General features: G+C 52.2%; 6 protein-coding genes across 6 annotated transcripts; 2 read left to right on the top strand and 4 right to left on the bottom strand.

Annotated features, from left to right (window-relative positions):
- Window positions 1-160: 160 nt before the first annotated feature.
- On the bottom strand, window positions 161-3396 carry ABOM_003333 (SANT/Myb-like DNA-binding domain-containing protein; the record flags this gene model as incomplete). Its single annotated transcript, XM_022530463.1, has 4 exons — window positions 161-254; window positions 309-1703; window positions 1750-3025; window positions 3207-3396. The coding sequence occupies 4 exons, from the start codon at window positions 3394-3396 to the stop codon at window positions 161-163; spliced, it is 2955 nt and encodes a 984-aa protein (XP_022391569.1).
- Window positions 3397-4354: 958 nt separating this feature from the next.
- ABOM_003332 (FAD-dependent oxidoreductase) lies at window positions 4355-5838 on the bottom strand (the record flags this gene model as incomplete). The annotated part of the gene is made up of 5 exons (XM_022530462.1): window positions 4355-4532; window positions 4598-4673; window positions 4732-5028; window positions 5095-5380; window positions 5461-5838. 5 exons carry the CDS (start codon window positions 5836-5838, stop codon window positions 4355-4357), a joined length of 1215 nt encoding a protein of 404 aa, XP_022391568.1.
- A 694-nt stretch (window positions 5839-6532) lies between these two features.
- On the bottom strand, window positions 6533-7920 carry ABOM_003331 (uncharacterized protein; the record flags this gene model as incomplete). The annotated part of the gene is made up of 6 exons (XM_022530461.1): window positions 6533-6808; window positions 6922-7221; window positions 7275-7466; window positions 7527-7594; window positions 7640-7676; window positions 7744-7920. 6 exons carry the CDS (start codon window positions 7918-7920, stop codon window positions 6533-6535), a joined length of 1050 nt encoding a protein of 349 aa, XP_022391567.1.
- Window positions 7921-8687: 767 nt separating this feature from the next.
- Window positions 8688-10431, top strand: ABOM_003330 (putative MFS transporter; the record flags this gene model as incomplete). The annotated part of the gene is made up of 4 exons (XM_022530460.1): window positions 8688-8897; window positions 8962-9070; window positions 9187-9728; window positions 9805-10431. The coding sequence occupies 4 exons, from the start codon at window positions 8688-8690 to the stop codon at window positions 10429-10431; spliced, it is 1488 nt and encodes a 495-aa protein (XP_022391566.1).
- Window positions 10432-10706: 275 nt separating this feature from the next.
- ABOM_003329 (UPF0016 domain protein) lies at window positions 10707-12356 on the bottom strand (the record flags this gene model as incomplete). The annotated part of the gene is made up of 4 exons (XM_022530459.1): window positions 10707-10774; window positions 10830-11721; window positions 11779-12108; window positions 12159-12356. 4 exons carry the CDS (start codon window positions 12354-12356, stop codon window positions 10707-10709), a joined length of 1488 nt encoding a protein of 495 aa, XP_022391507.1.
- A 2047-nt stretch (window positions 12357-14403) lies between these two features.
- ABOM_003328 (HET domain-containing protein) lies at window positions 14404-16238 on the top strand (the record flags this gene model as incomplete). The annotated part of the gene is made up of 2 exons (XM_022530458.1): window positions 14404-14946; window positions 15003-16238. 2 exons carry the CDS (start codon window positions 14404-14406, stop codon window positions 16236-16238), a joined length of 1779 nt encoding a protein of 592 aa, XP_022391508.1.
- Window positions 16239-16246: the final 8 nt, after the last annotated feature.

Genomic DNA, 16246 nt, shown 5'->3' with positions numbered 1-16246 from the left:
ACAATGAAATTAAATCAATAAACTCAATGTAGCTCTAACCTGAACCACGATACTCGAAGAACGCGCGACTCGCATCAGGGGTATCATTCTGGCGAAGGATATTGCAAGACGAAGCAGATGAAGAACAGGAGATACAGAATAGTGCAAGTAGAAAAGGATATTAAGACACGCTGATGCCCTTTGCCGCGAGCATAGCCCGGTCTTTCTCTTTCATAGTCACATGCTCGAAGTTCGAGGGGAGAGTTTTTCGGTCCCTATTGCCCGTTAGTTACATTCCCCGGACATAGATCCAACTGAAAGAGACATACTTGAGATATCTGATTTTGATGTTTCTCGCTCGGTCCTTGAGCTGGACTTGGTTTCGCCCTTCGATGCGGCTCTCCCCCTCCCGGACGGGCTGCGCCTCGTTTTGACTGGCGATTTTGCACCATCCGCTGCCCTTGGGCCCGCCCAGCCCAACCTCTTCGATTAACCGGATCAGCCGCTTGTCTTCGGACGCCGTCCATCGCACCGGCGCCTTGGTCGATGTGACCGTGTGTCTTGCGCTAGAGGACACAGGGACGGGGTTAGTGCTCCGAGCCGCTGCCTCAGGGGATTCAGGGACAGTGCTTCTGCGCGTGGTCTCTTCCAGACCGTTCAGCAGCTGGGCTGCAGACTCGTCGTGTGCTTCGATTCGCTGGCGTTTGTTCTGAGGCCGGGCGGGCTTTTCCGCCCGTTTGCGTGCGGTGTCGACGGGCCGACTGTAGTTGCTGAACTCGCCGTCGCTCTCGTCATCCTCCTCTGATTCCTGGCGTCGCCGTTTCTTGGACTGCTGTTTGGGGTGGCGCCGTTCGACGCTTGGTGGATCGGCTTGGCTGATGGGAGACACGCGGTGCGCGTTTGCTTGCCGGTCGATGAATCGGGAGGCCTGTTCGGGCTTTTTGCTAGGTTGTGATGGACCGTCGCCGTTGGCTGCTTTCCACAGTTCAAGACTGGAGAGCATTGCGCGAGACCCGCTGCGCGTCTGCGTAGAGGTTGACTCTAGCCGTAACTCGGGTGCGAAGAGCTTGGTCCGGACTGGGCCCAGACTGGCATACCGAGGCTCCCGTGAGGTCCTTCTCATTACGGGACTGTGTGACTTCTCTAACTGGGTGCGTTCGCCGACAAACAGTTCGGACTCGCTGTCTACATTGAAGTCGTGTTCGTCATGCTGAACGAGTGACGGGGATTCATGGAAAGTGGGTTCTTCGGCAGGCTCTTCATTTGGCTCCTCGATGTGTTCTTCGGTGGGCTCCTCGACCAGTTCTTCAGTAGGCTCCTCGATATGCTCTTCAGTAGGCTCTTCAACGGGCTCTTCAACGGGCTCTTCAACGGGCTCTTCAGTAGGCTCTTCAACGGGCTCTTCAACGGGCTCTTCAACGGGCTCTTCAACGGGCTCTTCAACGGACTCTTCCGCAGGCTCTTCAGCGAGTTCTTCAACAGGCTCTTCAAAATGTTCTTCGGCTGCTTCTTCGGTAGCTTCGTCCGACGGTGTCCGTCTCGATAGCCGGGATGCTGGTAGGGTCTGGCGCCGAAGCTGCGATGCAGATTCCTTATGGACAGTTTCTGGAGCTGGTCTCGCGGCACCATCCGATTGTCTACGCGCCTCGGAATTCTTGACGGAAACCACAGGGTTTAGCCTTCTTTGTGCTATGCGTTCAAGGGACAATTTGTTTAAAAAGGCGCTGACAAAGTTAGCCAGCTGCTGAGCTACAAAAAGTCTTAACTCACGGTTTGCCAGATTTTCTCCGTTTCTTGGACTCAACGGCGCTCGGCGTGTCTTTGGGAGTCGCGGGTGGCATGACTGACTCCCTTCGATTGTCGGGAGAAGCGATCGTGCCCCGTTCACTCCGTTCTTCTGTACGTCGCAGAGCCAAACTAGAGCGATCTATCACGCTGCTACTGCGACGGTCCTTGGCGTCAATATCTGCAAAAAATTCCTCGCGCGCAGACTCTGCACTCTGCTGGCGGCTTAAGTCTTCGTCAATTTCCTCGCACCGCTTGCGAATCCATCGAGCCGCTCGCAGAAGGAAGCTCCGCCAGGGGTAGGTGGTTTTAAGGTCGTCAATATCAAAGCTGTCATCTTCATCCGGCAAGTTGGCGACCATTTCTTCGAAGCGATCGTATGCGGCCTCTCTGAATTCATCGGGCAGAGACCCTTCAACGTTAAGCCTTGGCAAGTTGAACCCACGCATTGGAGCATCGCTGCTGTCAAACGCTTCGTCAGCAGACACATCTAGGAAGAAGCCGTCTTCCAAGATGAAGTTCGGATCGAAGCTGTGATCATGCTGATGGTTCTCTAACTGTATGATCAAGAACTGGGTGCGGATCTCTAAGGCGAGCTGGAAAGTGTCCTTAACAAGCGCGCTTTCCCCAACGGCATCCCCCCGACGAGTGACCAGATCACGCATGAACGGCAACGGAAACAGACCTTCGACGTCCCATATGGCCTTTTTGAAGGCGGTTGAATTGCTACTAGCCAGGAGGACCTCGAGTGAAAACCGGGCACAGTTCGCGCGATGGAGAATAGGCTCCGCGCTCCAGTTCAGCTCGACCCCATCCTTCGTCAAATGGGACGAAAGAGACTCGTTAGCTCGCGTGACGTCTATATACGTCTTACCTTCAAACCACCCGGGCTGGTTCTTCAGGGCAGCCTTGCGGAGGGTCAGTCGTTTGCTTTGGGTGTTCCTGGGATCTGAGAGTCGTTTGGCCATGTTGACGATACTTTTAAGATCCGCAGAGCTGGGCACCAGAAAGTCGAGAACATCCTTTGCGGATCGTTCCAAGCCAGGAAGAGATTCGAGCATCAACTCCGGATCCAGATCCTCCTCGTCATCCTGGTCGTCCTCATCCTCCTGATCAGTCTCTGCGTCAGGGACGATGATGGTGGAGCCCGACATCGTGTTGTTGTGCATATCCTCGGGCGACTCAGGAATCACATGGCGAGCACGAAATCCTGATTTCTGGGGTGCCTTGACCGGTGATTCTTCTGTGACGACACTCAAGTCTATCGATGGTGTAAGTTCCCATTCAGTGGGAGCGTAGAGAGTGCACTTCAGATATCCTCCGCGGTGACAGTAAAGCGGAAAACAAGAAACACAAAGATACAGTGAATCTCAATTGAAAAAACACAAGAGGACTTGGCTCTTTTTTTCTCGTTTACAGTGAATCAAACAAACAGTACTGACCATGTCCGATCATTTTCCCTTTACCCTTCCAGAAGTTGCTACTCTTGAGAGAAGACTTCCCAGCTGGGGCATCTTCCACTGGATGAGTCTCAAGCTCCCGACTCTGACTCCTCGTCCACCGTCTCCTCGGCGGACTGCCCTTCAAAGCGTGGATATCCTGCCCGGCAACGCGCGTTGCAATGCGAGCCATATCCAAAGGCGGTCAGCGGAGCGGACTGCACCCCGACTCACTCTCAGCAAGTATACGACGGGATATTGGGCCAAAACAGGTCCAATTAGGACGACAATATTGCCCAAGTCGATGGGGATCGATGGCTGTGGATGATGAGCTTGCTGTGGATGGAAATGGGGACGCAAACAAAGAGCGCAGGGAAGAAAACGAAGTGGCGCGTTTGTGGTTTAGGGTCTTCTTATGTAAGCCGCCGTCATTGCCTAATTTGGCCTGATTCCTGCCTGAATGGTGCCTTGGTGCCTGAATAACCCTTTGACCCTAATCGTGACCCTAATGTCGAACCTAATGTTGACCCTCTGACCCTAAAGCGCTGCATTTCGTGCCATGGTATTTCGCACCATCGGTTTTTGACTTTGGGAGGTATTTGCAATTATTCCTTCCACTTCTCAGAGCAACACGACATGTCTATCCGCCGAGAGACTCTTTTGAGAGGGAATACTCAAACTAAGATCAAAGCCCAGGTGATGTTAATAGAACGGGTCCTCCGATGTCATCCCGGAACTTTCACCTGGAGATGGCTTCCGCAACCATGGCACGGCGCATAAATGGTCATGCTCCCTATTCAACATGTAGAGATGGACGTAATCTGAACTGTAGTGCCAACTGCATCGTACGTAGTTACTCACAATCAGCAATATGGATACTAACTGCAGACACAAGGTATTAACCACGAAAAATACCGAAATGTCTGCGAGTCCAAACTGTCTGTTCGCACTTTGTCTGGTCTATTGATAGTTATTTACATATCATCTTTGCGTAAATATCGTTGTTACAAACCATTTACTTTATCTCAAGGAGAACCCAAGTCAGCATGCTAATTGCTGTATTCGATCAAAGTCTCGTCTATCATAATCTCATCACACTTGTTCTTCATACGCTACAGGTAGACTCGTATCCAACTCCAAAGACACTTCGACTACTTATCCTCCTTAAGCACCCTCTTCGAAACCAAGGGACTTCCATTCAGAATCTTCTCGAAATCATGCGCATCGAGACACGCCTGTCTAGAATTCAGGACGGATGTTTCCGCACGGACAAAGATATCCTGTTCATATGCGGCGACGGAAGAACGAAGGGCATCTAGTGTGAAGGATCTACACGTCTTCATTAGCACACCACGGCAACAGTGAACAAAACTATACTGCGAGTGGTATCATACTCTGTAGATGTAAAGTCGATCCTGTTCACCAGATCCTGGACATCCACGATGGCGTTGTTGGCACCTTCACCTCTGACTATATCCCTTCTGTTAGTACTCGCCCAGGAGAAAAATAGGAGGAAAGAAAGACAAACACATAGTCATAGTATGCGCCGAATCGCCCACAAGAACCACACGGGGATGATCCCTTTGCCTGTGCGGACTGAAAATCCAATCCGCGACACGGATCGAAACCACCTCCGTGGCATCTGGGACCTGGTGAATCAGAGACCGGAACGGATCCGCCCAGTTGTTCGTCAGAGATTTCATCAGGGCGATGCGCTCTGCGTTGGACTCTGGGACGTCGATGCCCTTTGACTCGGCCCAGGAGACGATGAGTTGGCAGTGGTATTTGTCTGTGCTGTCGGAGAAGTTGTTGGGGGTGTCGAGGACTATTTCCCATTAGTTTCTGCGTAAATGTAAATAATGGAGATGAGGGTGATGGTGTGGTGTGGTACAGCTGAAGAAGAGATACACGTTGGTATCTGGATGGGCGCCCTGGAAGATGAAGGGGTCGATCTTGTGGGCGCCGTTCATTTCCTCAGGCGTGTATAGTGCTGTCGCGCCCAGGAGTTGTACAGGAAGAGGCTGCATTTCGTGGTCGTCTGGATAGAGGATTTGTCGGGAGAGGGAGCGCGAGCCGTCGCAGCTGAGCAGGATGCGGCCTGTCCATGATGAGCCGTCCTCAAAATGCGCTGTCACGGACTCTGGACTCGATTCGATATCTTTGAGGGATTTGTTCCACTGTCGGTTGGATATTAGTTTGGTTTTCTTCTGATAGAATGTTGTAATTGTGTTTATTTCCGTGGATGCCTGAACCTCACCTGCACTTCAATCCCACTCGTCAATAACTGACGCATTCGCACCCGACTAACCCGGATCCGCTCCGCAGCTGGAACATTATAAAGCGCCTCCCCGGCCTTCAGATCGAAGAACTGGTAGCGCCCGGTATCGCCGCGCGCAGCAGCTTCCTTGTTAACGTATGTCTCTGGCAGTTGCGCGACGATATCCTCAGGGAGCAACTGCCGCAAGGCCGGCAATGCCCAGTGCAGAGTGAGACCCCATCCGCCGCTGCGGGCGTCGATCGCCTCGTCGCGCTCAAAGATCTGGAACGGGACGCCGTGGGTTTTGAGGTACTGGGCTAGGATGAGGCCGCTGATGCCGGCGCCGACGATGAGCACGGGGAGAGGTTCGTCTGCCATGGTTGACTCTCGAAGGGAAAGTGGGATGTCCCGCCGATCCTGGTCGGTTCCTGGCCGGGAGAGAGGGGAGAGGGATATCTGGATGCGTTGGGGGTAGGGAGATAATCTAGACTCACCGGATGGTGCGATGTGTACATGAAGGGTGGAGCTGGGTACTATCTAACAGAACATGTGGCCTGAAGGAGGTAGATCCCTGCCATAGTCTATTGGAGCGCGGTATAACGATGGTTTATTAAGGTTGAGCCGGTGTATAAATGTCTCGGAGCCCATTTGCTGCGGCCCAAGATTGCATTGACAGCGTCCCCACTTGATTGAGACACGGTGAAGCAGCTAAGCATAAACAATCTCGAGACGGACGGCACGCCGATATGCTTGGGTTTCTCATCTTGACCCGCTCGGGATAAAACGCTGGAGATCCACTGGCGTTGAGCGCAACCGTCGCACGAACCCTAATTCTCTCTGGCATGCCTCGAGGATGTCCCACCCCCTGTTCAGTGAACTTTACACCGGCGGATGCTCCGTCGGACGAGGTCGTATTCGCGGATATCCTCGGAATCTTAATCAACCTCACTCCTCACCCCCCCTTGCTTCGACGCAATCTTAGTGCTTACTCTTTCCGTCTCCAGAGCAAATAAAAGACTCATACTAGCCCACTCGGACAAATGAACCTATTAAGGAACCCCATTATGCAAGACTAAACCCCCCTAGACACCTTACGTTCCAGCGACACGCGCACCTCCACCGTCATCTCGATGCCCCCATGGCCAGGCGCCAGACTATCCATGATTAGCTCCTCGCTGGGCGTTCGCCTTGGCGGTGCGGACGCAGTCGATCGCAACTGGGATCGCGGATCCTTCCATGATTCCAACACATAGTGGCCCTGACTCTCGTACGCTTTGCTATTCGATCGGAAATCGCGCACCAGCCCCTTTAACAACGGTGCTAAGTAGGGAATGCAGGTGATGATGTTCTAGAAGGAGGTTAAATTAGTTTCCATGCAATAACGCTCTTTTTTGTTTGTTCTTTATGCCGTTTTCTTTGTGGATCAAATCCATGTACGTAGAAAGTAAACTGAATACTTACACCCACGTTAAACTCGATCGTCCCCCAAAGCACCAGCGCAGTGGAGTTTCCGTCTCCATAGGCCACGCGGTGGATCTGGGTGAGTCGCATGATCGAGCAGATGGTCGTGAACAGTCCGAGGAGGAACAGACACACGACGCCTGCTTTCTGCGCGGGTTTGATCTTCAGGCGCAGCAGGAGCGGGATCGGCAAGAAGATGATCATGAGGTCGCAGATGATGGTGAAGATGGCTAGCCCGTAGAATGTGCCTCCGACCGGGAGGCAGGTGCCTGTGATGTCTGTTCGCCAGGCGAGTTGGACCTGTTGTTCCTATGTCAGTACTAACCCCTTTTGATGAGAGATGCGAAACATACAGGGCGACAGTTGAAGATCAGGGCCAGTGCGCCGGCGATGTGGCCTAACGTGGAGAGAATGAGTACCGTCCAGATGAGGATCCGGTAGATGGATAGTGATGTTTTGGTGAGGAGGCGTAGATAGCTGAGGCAGAGCGAGGCTTTGAAGCCGGCGATGCCGATCTGGTAGAACGGTCGACCCGCATAGTTGAGCTGTGCTTAATGAGTATGGCAGGTCATAGAGGTCCATGGAGGATGGTTACAGCACTGTACCTTTTTATAGGTTGGTAGGTTTTCCTTCGGGCGCAGGTGAAGTGGTAGTCCTAGCCCGTATCGGCTTTCTGTGGATGTGAGCGCTCATCTGATGCCTTTGTTGAGTAACTTACGAGAGATACATAGCGCGCTGTAGATGACGCTGAACAGCTGGGTCAGGTTAGTGGGATCGCCTCTACCAAAGTATCCGTTCTTTGCTATGAAGAATGCTACTCACCATACTCAACACCATCACATAGTCCGCAGTGCCCAGTCGACGAGCGTGCGCCCGCAGACCCAGCCGCAGACTGACCGTAATGACCATCAGAACAGTCAAGCTGAGACAGACACCCAGAATCTCGCGATACTGGGACTGGGCTTCGACCTCTGGCGCGGCATGATGGACCCAGCCCATCGTTTAGGCCAGCATAGGTATCTCGACGAAGGACGCAGACCAGGCATCAAGAAAGGCGCAGACATCGGAACTGCAGTTTTAACGCACGACTGCCTAATATGCGAGCTCTGGCTCATGACACCCATGCAGACGCCCCCTTGCACCACGGTATCCCACCCTCCGGCCGTCAAGATTGTTTGCTTATTCTGGAAAAGGCTAGACATCATTCCAAGACAAGGATGAGACATTCCACCGGGCAGCATGGCGTAACCTCGTGTAGGTGTCCTCCGCAAGGAATGCACGTTGATCGAAAACAGACTATCATCAAATGACATTTTACCTCTGATCCACCAGGATTTAAACCACAATTAAACTAAATCCTACGATCCCCCGTAGCGTAGCTTGTTCAGCAACCCAGCTCCACCGCAAGTCTCACCCAATGCACACTAACGCAGTGGTCCATTTAGGGCAAACGCATGCAGCAAGGACCCAAAGCATGGCTGGGCTGGTTGCGCACACGATTGGCCCCGGCGGAGTTAGTTACTTAGATGGATTATACTTCTGGCCCAATAGAGTTTGCCAGGGTCAGTTCTGACTGCAGGCCTCGGAGGTTTTTCTGCGCTGACACTGGCAGCATATTGTGGTTTCTTTTCTTCTTTCGTCCTTCCTGCGGCATTTCCTTCCTCCCTTTGAGAAATTTGTTTGCTTCTCCCCTTTGTGTTCTGTGAACAATTTTCTTTTCTTTTTTTTTCTGGTGCTTTTACTTGGGTATTCACCCCCAGGCTTACATGGGGGAGGAGAAGACACATTCCGACGCCGTGGCGCATATCCCTGCGAACCGAGTCGATGATGCAGTCGAGTACCTGGAGGGGCATGCTGGCGTCGCCGAGACCCATGATGTAGACATAAGCGCATTGCGTCGCAAGATCGATTACCGCATTATCCCGTTCATGTTCTGCTGCTACGTGCTACAGTTCTTGGACAAAGTGATGCTTAACGTGTGTTTGTCCCGCCACCCCCCCTAGCAATCATGTCGAGAACTAAATGCGGTTGGAAGAGTAGTATGCCGCGGTTATGGGGATCAAGAAAGATCTCGGGCTCGTAGGCAATGACTTCTCAAATACGGCGACATGGTTCTTCATCGCGTATTTGATTGCAGAGGTTCCGAACGGTATATACAACTACGACTCTTCCTACCCCCCCTCTCTCTCCTCCTCCCTTCTACACCTGTCATAAAGTCTTGATTGATTGAAGTGAATGCGGGAAACTGATATGGGCTGAGAAAAGTCTACCTTCTCCAGAAAGCCCCCGCCGCCAAGTGGCTCGGCCTGAATGTGACCCTCTGGGGTGTCGCGGCAGCTGCCTCCGCCGGCGCCCATGATTACCGGAGCCTGCTCGTGGCGCGAATCTTCCTCGGCATCTTCGAGGCTACTATCGGACCCTCGCTGATGCTTCTCAGCAGCCAGTTCTACACGCGCAGCGAACAGGCCCCGCGATTCACCTTCTGGTACCTCGGACTCGGCGTGGCGCAAATACTCGGGGGCATTATCTCGTTTGCGTTTCAGCAGGTGCATCACTCGTTTGCCGGATGGCGGATCATGTTTCTCGTCTTGGGACTGGTTACCATGTTGGTCGGCGTGCTGACGATGTTGTTCATTCCCGATACACCGATGAAAGCGCGGTGGTTGAGCGAGGGTGAGAAGGTTGCGTTGTTGCGCCATGTCAGTGTGAACCAGACGGGGGTATGGAGTAGTCGGGTCGATATGAGGCAGATCTGGGAGGCGGTTGGGGACGTGCAGCTGTGGCTATTAACATTGACAACCATCTGTGTAAGTCACTCTGCCCAGCTATTCATTATCCACCAGGGAAGATGAAAGAAGCGAGCACTGACTAGAGATACGACAGACGTCGGTATCCTCGGGCGTGGTCACGACATACTCGGCAACCCTAATCAACGGCTTCGGGTTTTCGCCTCCGCACTCGGCGCTCCTGAACATGCCGTCGGGCATCGTCAGCATCTTCTTTACGTTGGCCGTCGGGATCGGTATCCGCCGGGTCTCCCACCGCTGGGCGTGGTTCATCTTCTGTACTATTCCCGGCATCATCGGGGGCGCGCTGATGTCGTTCTTGCCGAAGCATAACAAGGCCGGCGTCTTGATTGGCATTTACCTGGTCAATGCGATCGTCGCTACGCTGCCCATTCTCTACCAGTGGACGATGGCGAACTGTGCCGGCCACACGAAGCGCGCGTTCGCCAGCGCGCTCGTGGCTGGGTCGTTCTCCGTGGGTAATATTATCGGCCCGCAGACGTTCCAGGCGAGGGATGCGCCGGAGTATCGCCCGGCCAAGATCGCTGTGCTGGCGACGCAGGCCGCGGCGGGCACGTTGGCATTTGTGTTGTTTTTGTATTACGCATGGGAGAATCGCAGGCGTGCGAAGACTGCGGGTGACGGCGATGAAGCGGTGATTGATGACACGAAGTGGGCTGGCTTGACTGATAAAGAGAACCGATGGTTTCGATATGTGTATTAGGACAGTTGGATAACATGGGTGCTTCTGGGAGGACCATAGATCATCCAAAATGAGAGTGATGTACATAACAGATGTATATAGGAAGTATAAAAGAAGGTACGCGTCAATTGGCATGCAGGAAGGAGTCAAACATCAATCTCATTAGCTCATGGAAGATGCTTTTTCATTAAAACGTAGTAAATGTCGAGCGCCCAACATCACGTTGCGCTCCAAGACCCTAAGTGTATATGTTACATGAAAATTCCCAGCACATTAAGCAAGAGAAAATACACGGTCTAGTAAAGGGCCTCTATCAAGTAGATAGCTCCGAAGACCAAGAAAGCCGCAGCGCCGCCGAGAGTCACTGAGATCAAGTTAGCGGATATCCACAGAAATAGAGGAATCGTTGAAACACTTACCAACTCGCATGCTAACGCGTCCCGCAATAGCACTTCCTCCAATCACTGCCGCGGCGGTGCAGAGACCGTGCCCAGAAATCGCACCGACCGTCACCCACCAGTAATCTTGTCCCGCAGCCATCGCAATAGTCGCGATTTGACTGCGGTCACCCCATTCACCAAGGAAAGTCATGACGAACGTCTGGACCCATGCGGGGCTGAGAAGCAGAGAGAAAAGATTGTTCACGCCAGAGAGCATGTCATCCAGGCGCCGGCCCCGCGAGGGCGATGATGCTCGGGACGAAGAAGAGGAAAGGCTCTCAGGGGGCGAAGGCAGACGGTTGCCCGCCGAGCGAGACTTGCCGCGACCAGCACGGCCTGATTCCAGAGAGTGAGGGGTCACGGACGAGCGACGCCGATTCATACGCAGCTGCTCCTGCTCCTTTTCCTCGAGTTCCATCTCGACCTCCTTCATCTCCTCGCCAACACCTTCGTCGGGCGACATCTCTCGGCCTTCCTTCAGCATCTTCAGTCCAAACACGAAGAACAGGATGGCGGCTAGCAACTTGGTCATGGACTTGGGGATCAGTGTGGGAACGGCATGTCCGAGAATGGCGGAGAGCACGGTCATGACGAAAAGCGCAGCGAAGGCGGCAGAGAAGACGAGGAGACGTGGGTGCCGCATAGCCATCAAGGCAGCCACCAAGAATGTCTTGTCGCCAATTTCGGAGACCACGATCATGGTAAACGAGGCAATGAGCGAGTGCAACACATCCACTGGCTCTTCGGGGGTACCAGGGATCTTGCCGGCCGAGCCCTTCGGAGTATTGAGGCCCAGGGGGTCATCGTTCACGGAAGGCGGCGATTTGGGATGAGGGATGTCGTGTGGTTTCTCAGGCAGATCGGCGGGTTTCTGCGAATCGAGTCAGCTACTGTACGCATACCAAAGCTAGTAGAGGTTGAATTTTACCTCGACGACGCCCATCTTGGAGTCCGAGGTTTTGCCTTCTTTCTCCTCGGATGCAGGGGCTTTCTGCTGTTCACTATGAGGCAAGGGAGGGGCTTCCTTTGGGCTATCTGGTAGTTTCTCGCCTGGATTTGTGCTGCCCTTCTGCTTCTCCGACACTCCGCCCTCTGTTCCACGCGTGCCCTCCTTCGGACCTGTCCGGTGCGGATCATCCATGACCCCATCGTTGGAGTGAGGGATTGGCTTGCCATCGGCGCCCAGATGGTCCGTGGACTTGGTGTCCGCCTGCTCCTCCGTCTTCGCGGTGCCGGTTTCTTGCGATCCCGTTCCGCGCTGGTCTCGACCCAAGGACCAGCATGGGGCCGGCCATCTTTGCCGTCAACCGGGGCGTCCAGGGTCCCTTTGGGGGAGACCTTGGGGGCAGCGAGTTCGTCTACGACGGCATTGGGGACTGTAGCATCGTGTTCTGCAACGGTAGGATCGAGCGCACTCGCCGGATTCGGCGCCAAGTCTGTCAGGGCCGTCGCGATGGCGGGGAGGAGAAAGAGGAGAAACGGTGATGAGAGGCGCTGCACCTTCATGATGATAATGCGGTTGTCGATGTTCTAAAACAGAGTCGAAATTGAGAGAGGTTCACGGGCAAGAGCCCATAGAAGGGCAAGGGGTAATTCGCGGAGTAGATGAATTCAGGACGGTATGATCGACGACGATCCGTGGATGTTACCAGCCACGACAGCAAATTGTAGGCGGATTACTATGGCGGCGCAGAACGATCGTAGCAACAACGAAAATTGGGGATATAAACGAAGGAATGGAAAGCAGAGCAAAAAAATTAGCAGCGAGAAGACCCCATGAAGAAGAAGGACAAGAAATTCCCGGTGAAATTAAGCCAAAGGCTGGCGTTGGCCGCAAAGGGCAAGGGGGCAATCGCCTCGTCACGTGGCCCGGCCCGTTTGCGGTGCGCCTTATCACACGTGACCCGATACGCGGACAAACGGTGCAAACCCTTCCCATTTCAGCAGCCAGGCACATGATTCCCTTGATTGGCTCATCCCCAAGTCTCCTTCTGGAATCCCTTCACGTATTCCTCAGATTGAAAGATCAATATGACCATATGGGAAATCAGCATCTGAAAACCCAGAGACCGAGTTGAAACGACTGATCGGCGCCAGAACTCGTCATGCTCCCATTAGCTTAATCTACGTTCCACTATTTTTATCCTGCCAAGAGCGTGTGCTCCACTGCATTACACATCGTCCCTCTCTCATTGGAATAGAACAGTGTCATAGTGGGAAAGGGGTGGCTGATAGTCACCACTCGATGGCAGGAATCAGTTCAGTAGGATCTGGCTTGCTCCAGATTGCTTCAGATGACAGCTACTCTTGCTAAGGAATATCCGGGACTCCATTATAATCAACCCAGATGCTGCAATAGTGGCGATGAGCAAGAGACGGCTATCTATCTTCGCGTCGAAGTTTAGGGTACATCGAGTCTGAGAACGTGCTTCCGGATTATGTAGAAGGGTAGATTGTTCCATCTTTGTTCTTCGTGACATGCCAAACTCTGGTGCTGGACGAGAGGACCTTGGGGGAATTTACGTAACCATCGATAACTACTTCTCTTGTCGCACATAGAACACACAAAAACTGTTTTTGTCATCTTTCTCTTTGAATAACAGCTTGTATGGCACCTACTGCATTGCAGTTCACGTACCCCGTAATAAATAAATATACCGAGGAGACCTTGTGGGCTGGATACTACTAGTAGTGAAAGACGGCAAGTGATAAGCAAACTACAGCACCCAAGGCTGAGTTTAATCATCACGAATGATATTCAACAAGTTCGAAAGCTGTGTATACCAGGTTGTGGCAGATGCGAGACCCTTGGGGTCGTAGGAGTAGCAGGTCACGGGGAGTAGAACCAGCCCTAACGCCGCTACGGGAAGCGAAGTATCAGAGGTAGCCTGGAGATGACAGTCACTTGGACTATGCCCTGCTCCTGCCTGGGCTTTCGTTATATCACTCATGCTTTTAAACTGCAACTAGAGAATATACATTTTTGTCTGTTTCCTTGTCCTCGGCGTAACATGAGGTATACCACCGGCCGCTTTGAAGTGCGGCATAAACAGTCTCGCTTGAGGTGTGCCTTCACTCTGCAGATTTCGAAGTCCGTAGTGATTTATACTTCCCGAATATTGGAAGTGATTCTGTCAAGGCCCCGTCGAGCGAGTCTACAATAAACCGATCTGGGTTGAGTCAACTACACTTGTAGACTACTCGATGGGGCACGGTTGGGGCCAGGACAGGGCCTTGAGTCGGCTGGAGTGATAGCATATACTCTGCTTTTTTATGACAAACTTACTAACTGTGCTTAAAAAGGATGTATTCTATCCTCAAAGCCATAACAAATAGTATAATTCTTGGCTTGTAGTTTAATTCCGTAATTTCCGGCGGGGTTTGCGACGATCATTCTTCGAGTCATCTAGCATGGTGACGTGGTCCTGCATGAGGGTCCAAAGAAAGTGATGTGGGGTCTGCGTGTTGGCCCGAAGATATCACTGAGAGGATAAAGTGGTTGCTCAATCCCCATGATTTGGATTTTCAAAGTCATCGAATTATCGGATTCAAAATGCCACACTTCAGATATTCTGAACTCCCCCCAGGGAACGACAGGACCCGCCTGCTTCGCTTGTTGCCAAACGAAGACAACACTGCGCCGATTAAATGCCAGCTTCTCAACTATTCTCTCCAGAAGAACAGAAATGGCGCCCACCTGTACGACGCTTTGTCTTACGTATGGGGTACCTCAGCCAAGTCACAGGTCATCTATATCGAGGACGGGGAGTTCAAGGTGAACCAGAACCTTCATTCGGCGCTTCGACGGCTTCGCGATCCTACGTTCGAGCGGATACTATGGGTGGATGCCATTTGTATCAACCAAGGCGACGATAAAGAAAAGGAACGACAGATCCAGGCGATGGGAAAGATATATGCGGGAGCGAACCAAGTGGTCGTCTGGCTTGGCAACGAGGCTGACGAGAGCAATGAAGCTATGAAAAGCATTCGTGCGAAGGCTGCAGGCTCATATGGAGTATCCGAGGACGGAAATATAAACATAAACGACGCAGCACTCAGTAAGCTGTGTGAGCGGTCTTGGTTTCGCCGTATTTGGGTCAGTCAAAAAACTGGGAACTCTCCGCCGCAATATATAACTCATGATCGATTTAGGTGGTTCAAGAAGTTGGCCTAGCACGAAACATTCGGGTGTTGTGTGGTTCTGCCGAAGTAGCCGGGCATGCATTCGGCTTGGCCTTACGAGCAGATAGAAATCCCACCGTGCGCGCTATGGGCCGTAATATGGGAGAAGCAATCTTTCGACCTCAATGTGGGATATATCCGCTAGCTCAACTCTCCTTAGTTGAATTAATAGATATATATCACACCCACGAGGCTTCTCTACGCCATGATAAGATATATGCCCTCCTTGGCATGAGCTCGGATGGCTCGAGTGCAAAAGATCTACTACCCAACTATAACCTTCCGTGGGAGGAGCTCTTCACAAGACTAATAAAATATGCTCTGGGTGAAACGGTGTCCGTCAGGATTGGGGAAGATAAAGACACCGCAATGATCCAGGCTAAAGGATGGGTTCTGGGTCGAGTACATGAAGTACAAAGGAGTTCACATAACCGCCAAATCTTATCGATTTATTTCACTGGAGAGTGCTTTTGGACAACGAAAAGGCAACACGACATCCGGGTAACCGTATGGACTGTCCGAGATTCGGCCAGAGACATCCGAAAAGGTGACCTTGTTTGTCAAGTACAGGGAGCACCTGAGCCGACCATTATCAGACACTGCGACTACCATTTTGATATAATTCTCTTGAAAACTACCTGTATAGGGTCGAAGAGCTTTCCCCCAGAATACAAATTGCCCATGCAGGCACGGCCTGCGCGAAACCTCTACCTGGTCTGGAGCTGGAAACAATCCTCGACGAACACAGACTCCTTTGCGTCAACAACGTCCGGGACATTTCCAGCTATAGATCAGATGCTATGGGACACGAATCTCATCTTGCACGATGCAGCAGATAATGCCAAATCAGCAAAGCAGGCATATTTCCATGTAGCTGAAATGCTGCTTGTATTTGAGCAAAAGCTCAAGTATCACCATCCGAAAACACAACTGGCTGTGTATGGACTTGCCATGCTGAATGCGGCGTGCCCGGGGGTTTCTCCTCGCCTGTACGTCAGTCAGATACTAAATGACATGTTTCCGAATCGTGAGTTGAGGGACAAGTTAGGATATTATTACAATCGATGGAGGTATTGGGATGATAAGCGTTTTGTTACTGGAAATTTGGGCAGTCCGTATTTCTCGAAGGACAAATTTGAACAGTTGATAGCAAAGATAGAGGACGGGAAAAAGCATGATTGGCATCCTTTTACTACTTTCCATTGAAAAAGGAT

This window comes from Aspergillus bombycis, assembly GCF_001792695.1.
Source record: "Aspergillus bombycis strain NRRL26010 chromosome Unknown contig00020, whole genome shotgun sequence".
Classification (NCBI taxonomy): Eukaryota; Fungi; Ascomycota; class Eurotiomycetes; order Eurotiales; family Aspergillaceae; genus Aspergillus; species Aspergillus bombycis.
This window is presented reverse-complemented; position numbering and strand designations above follow the sequence as displayed.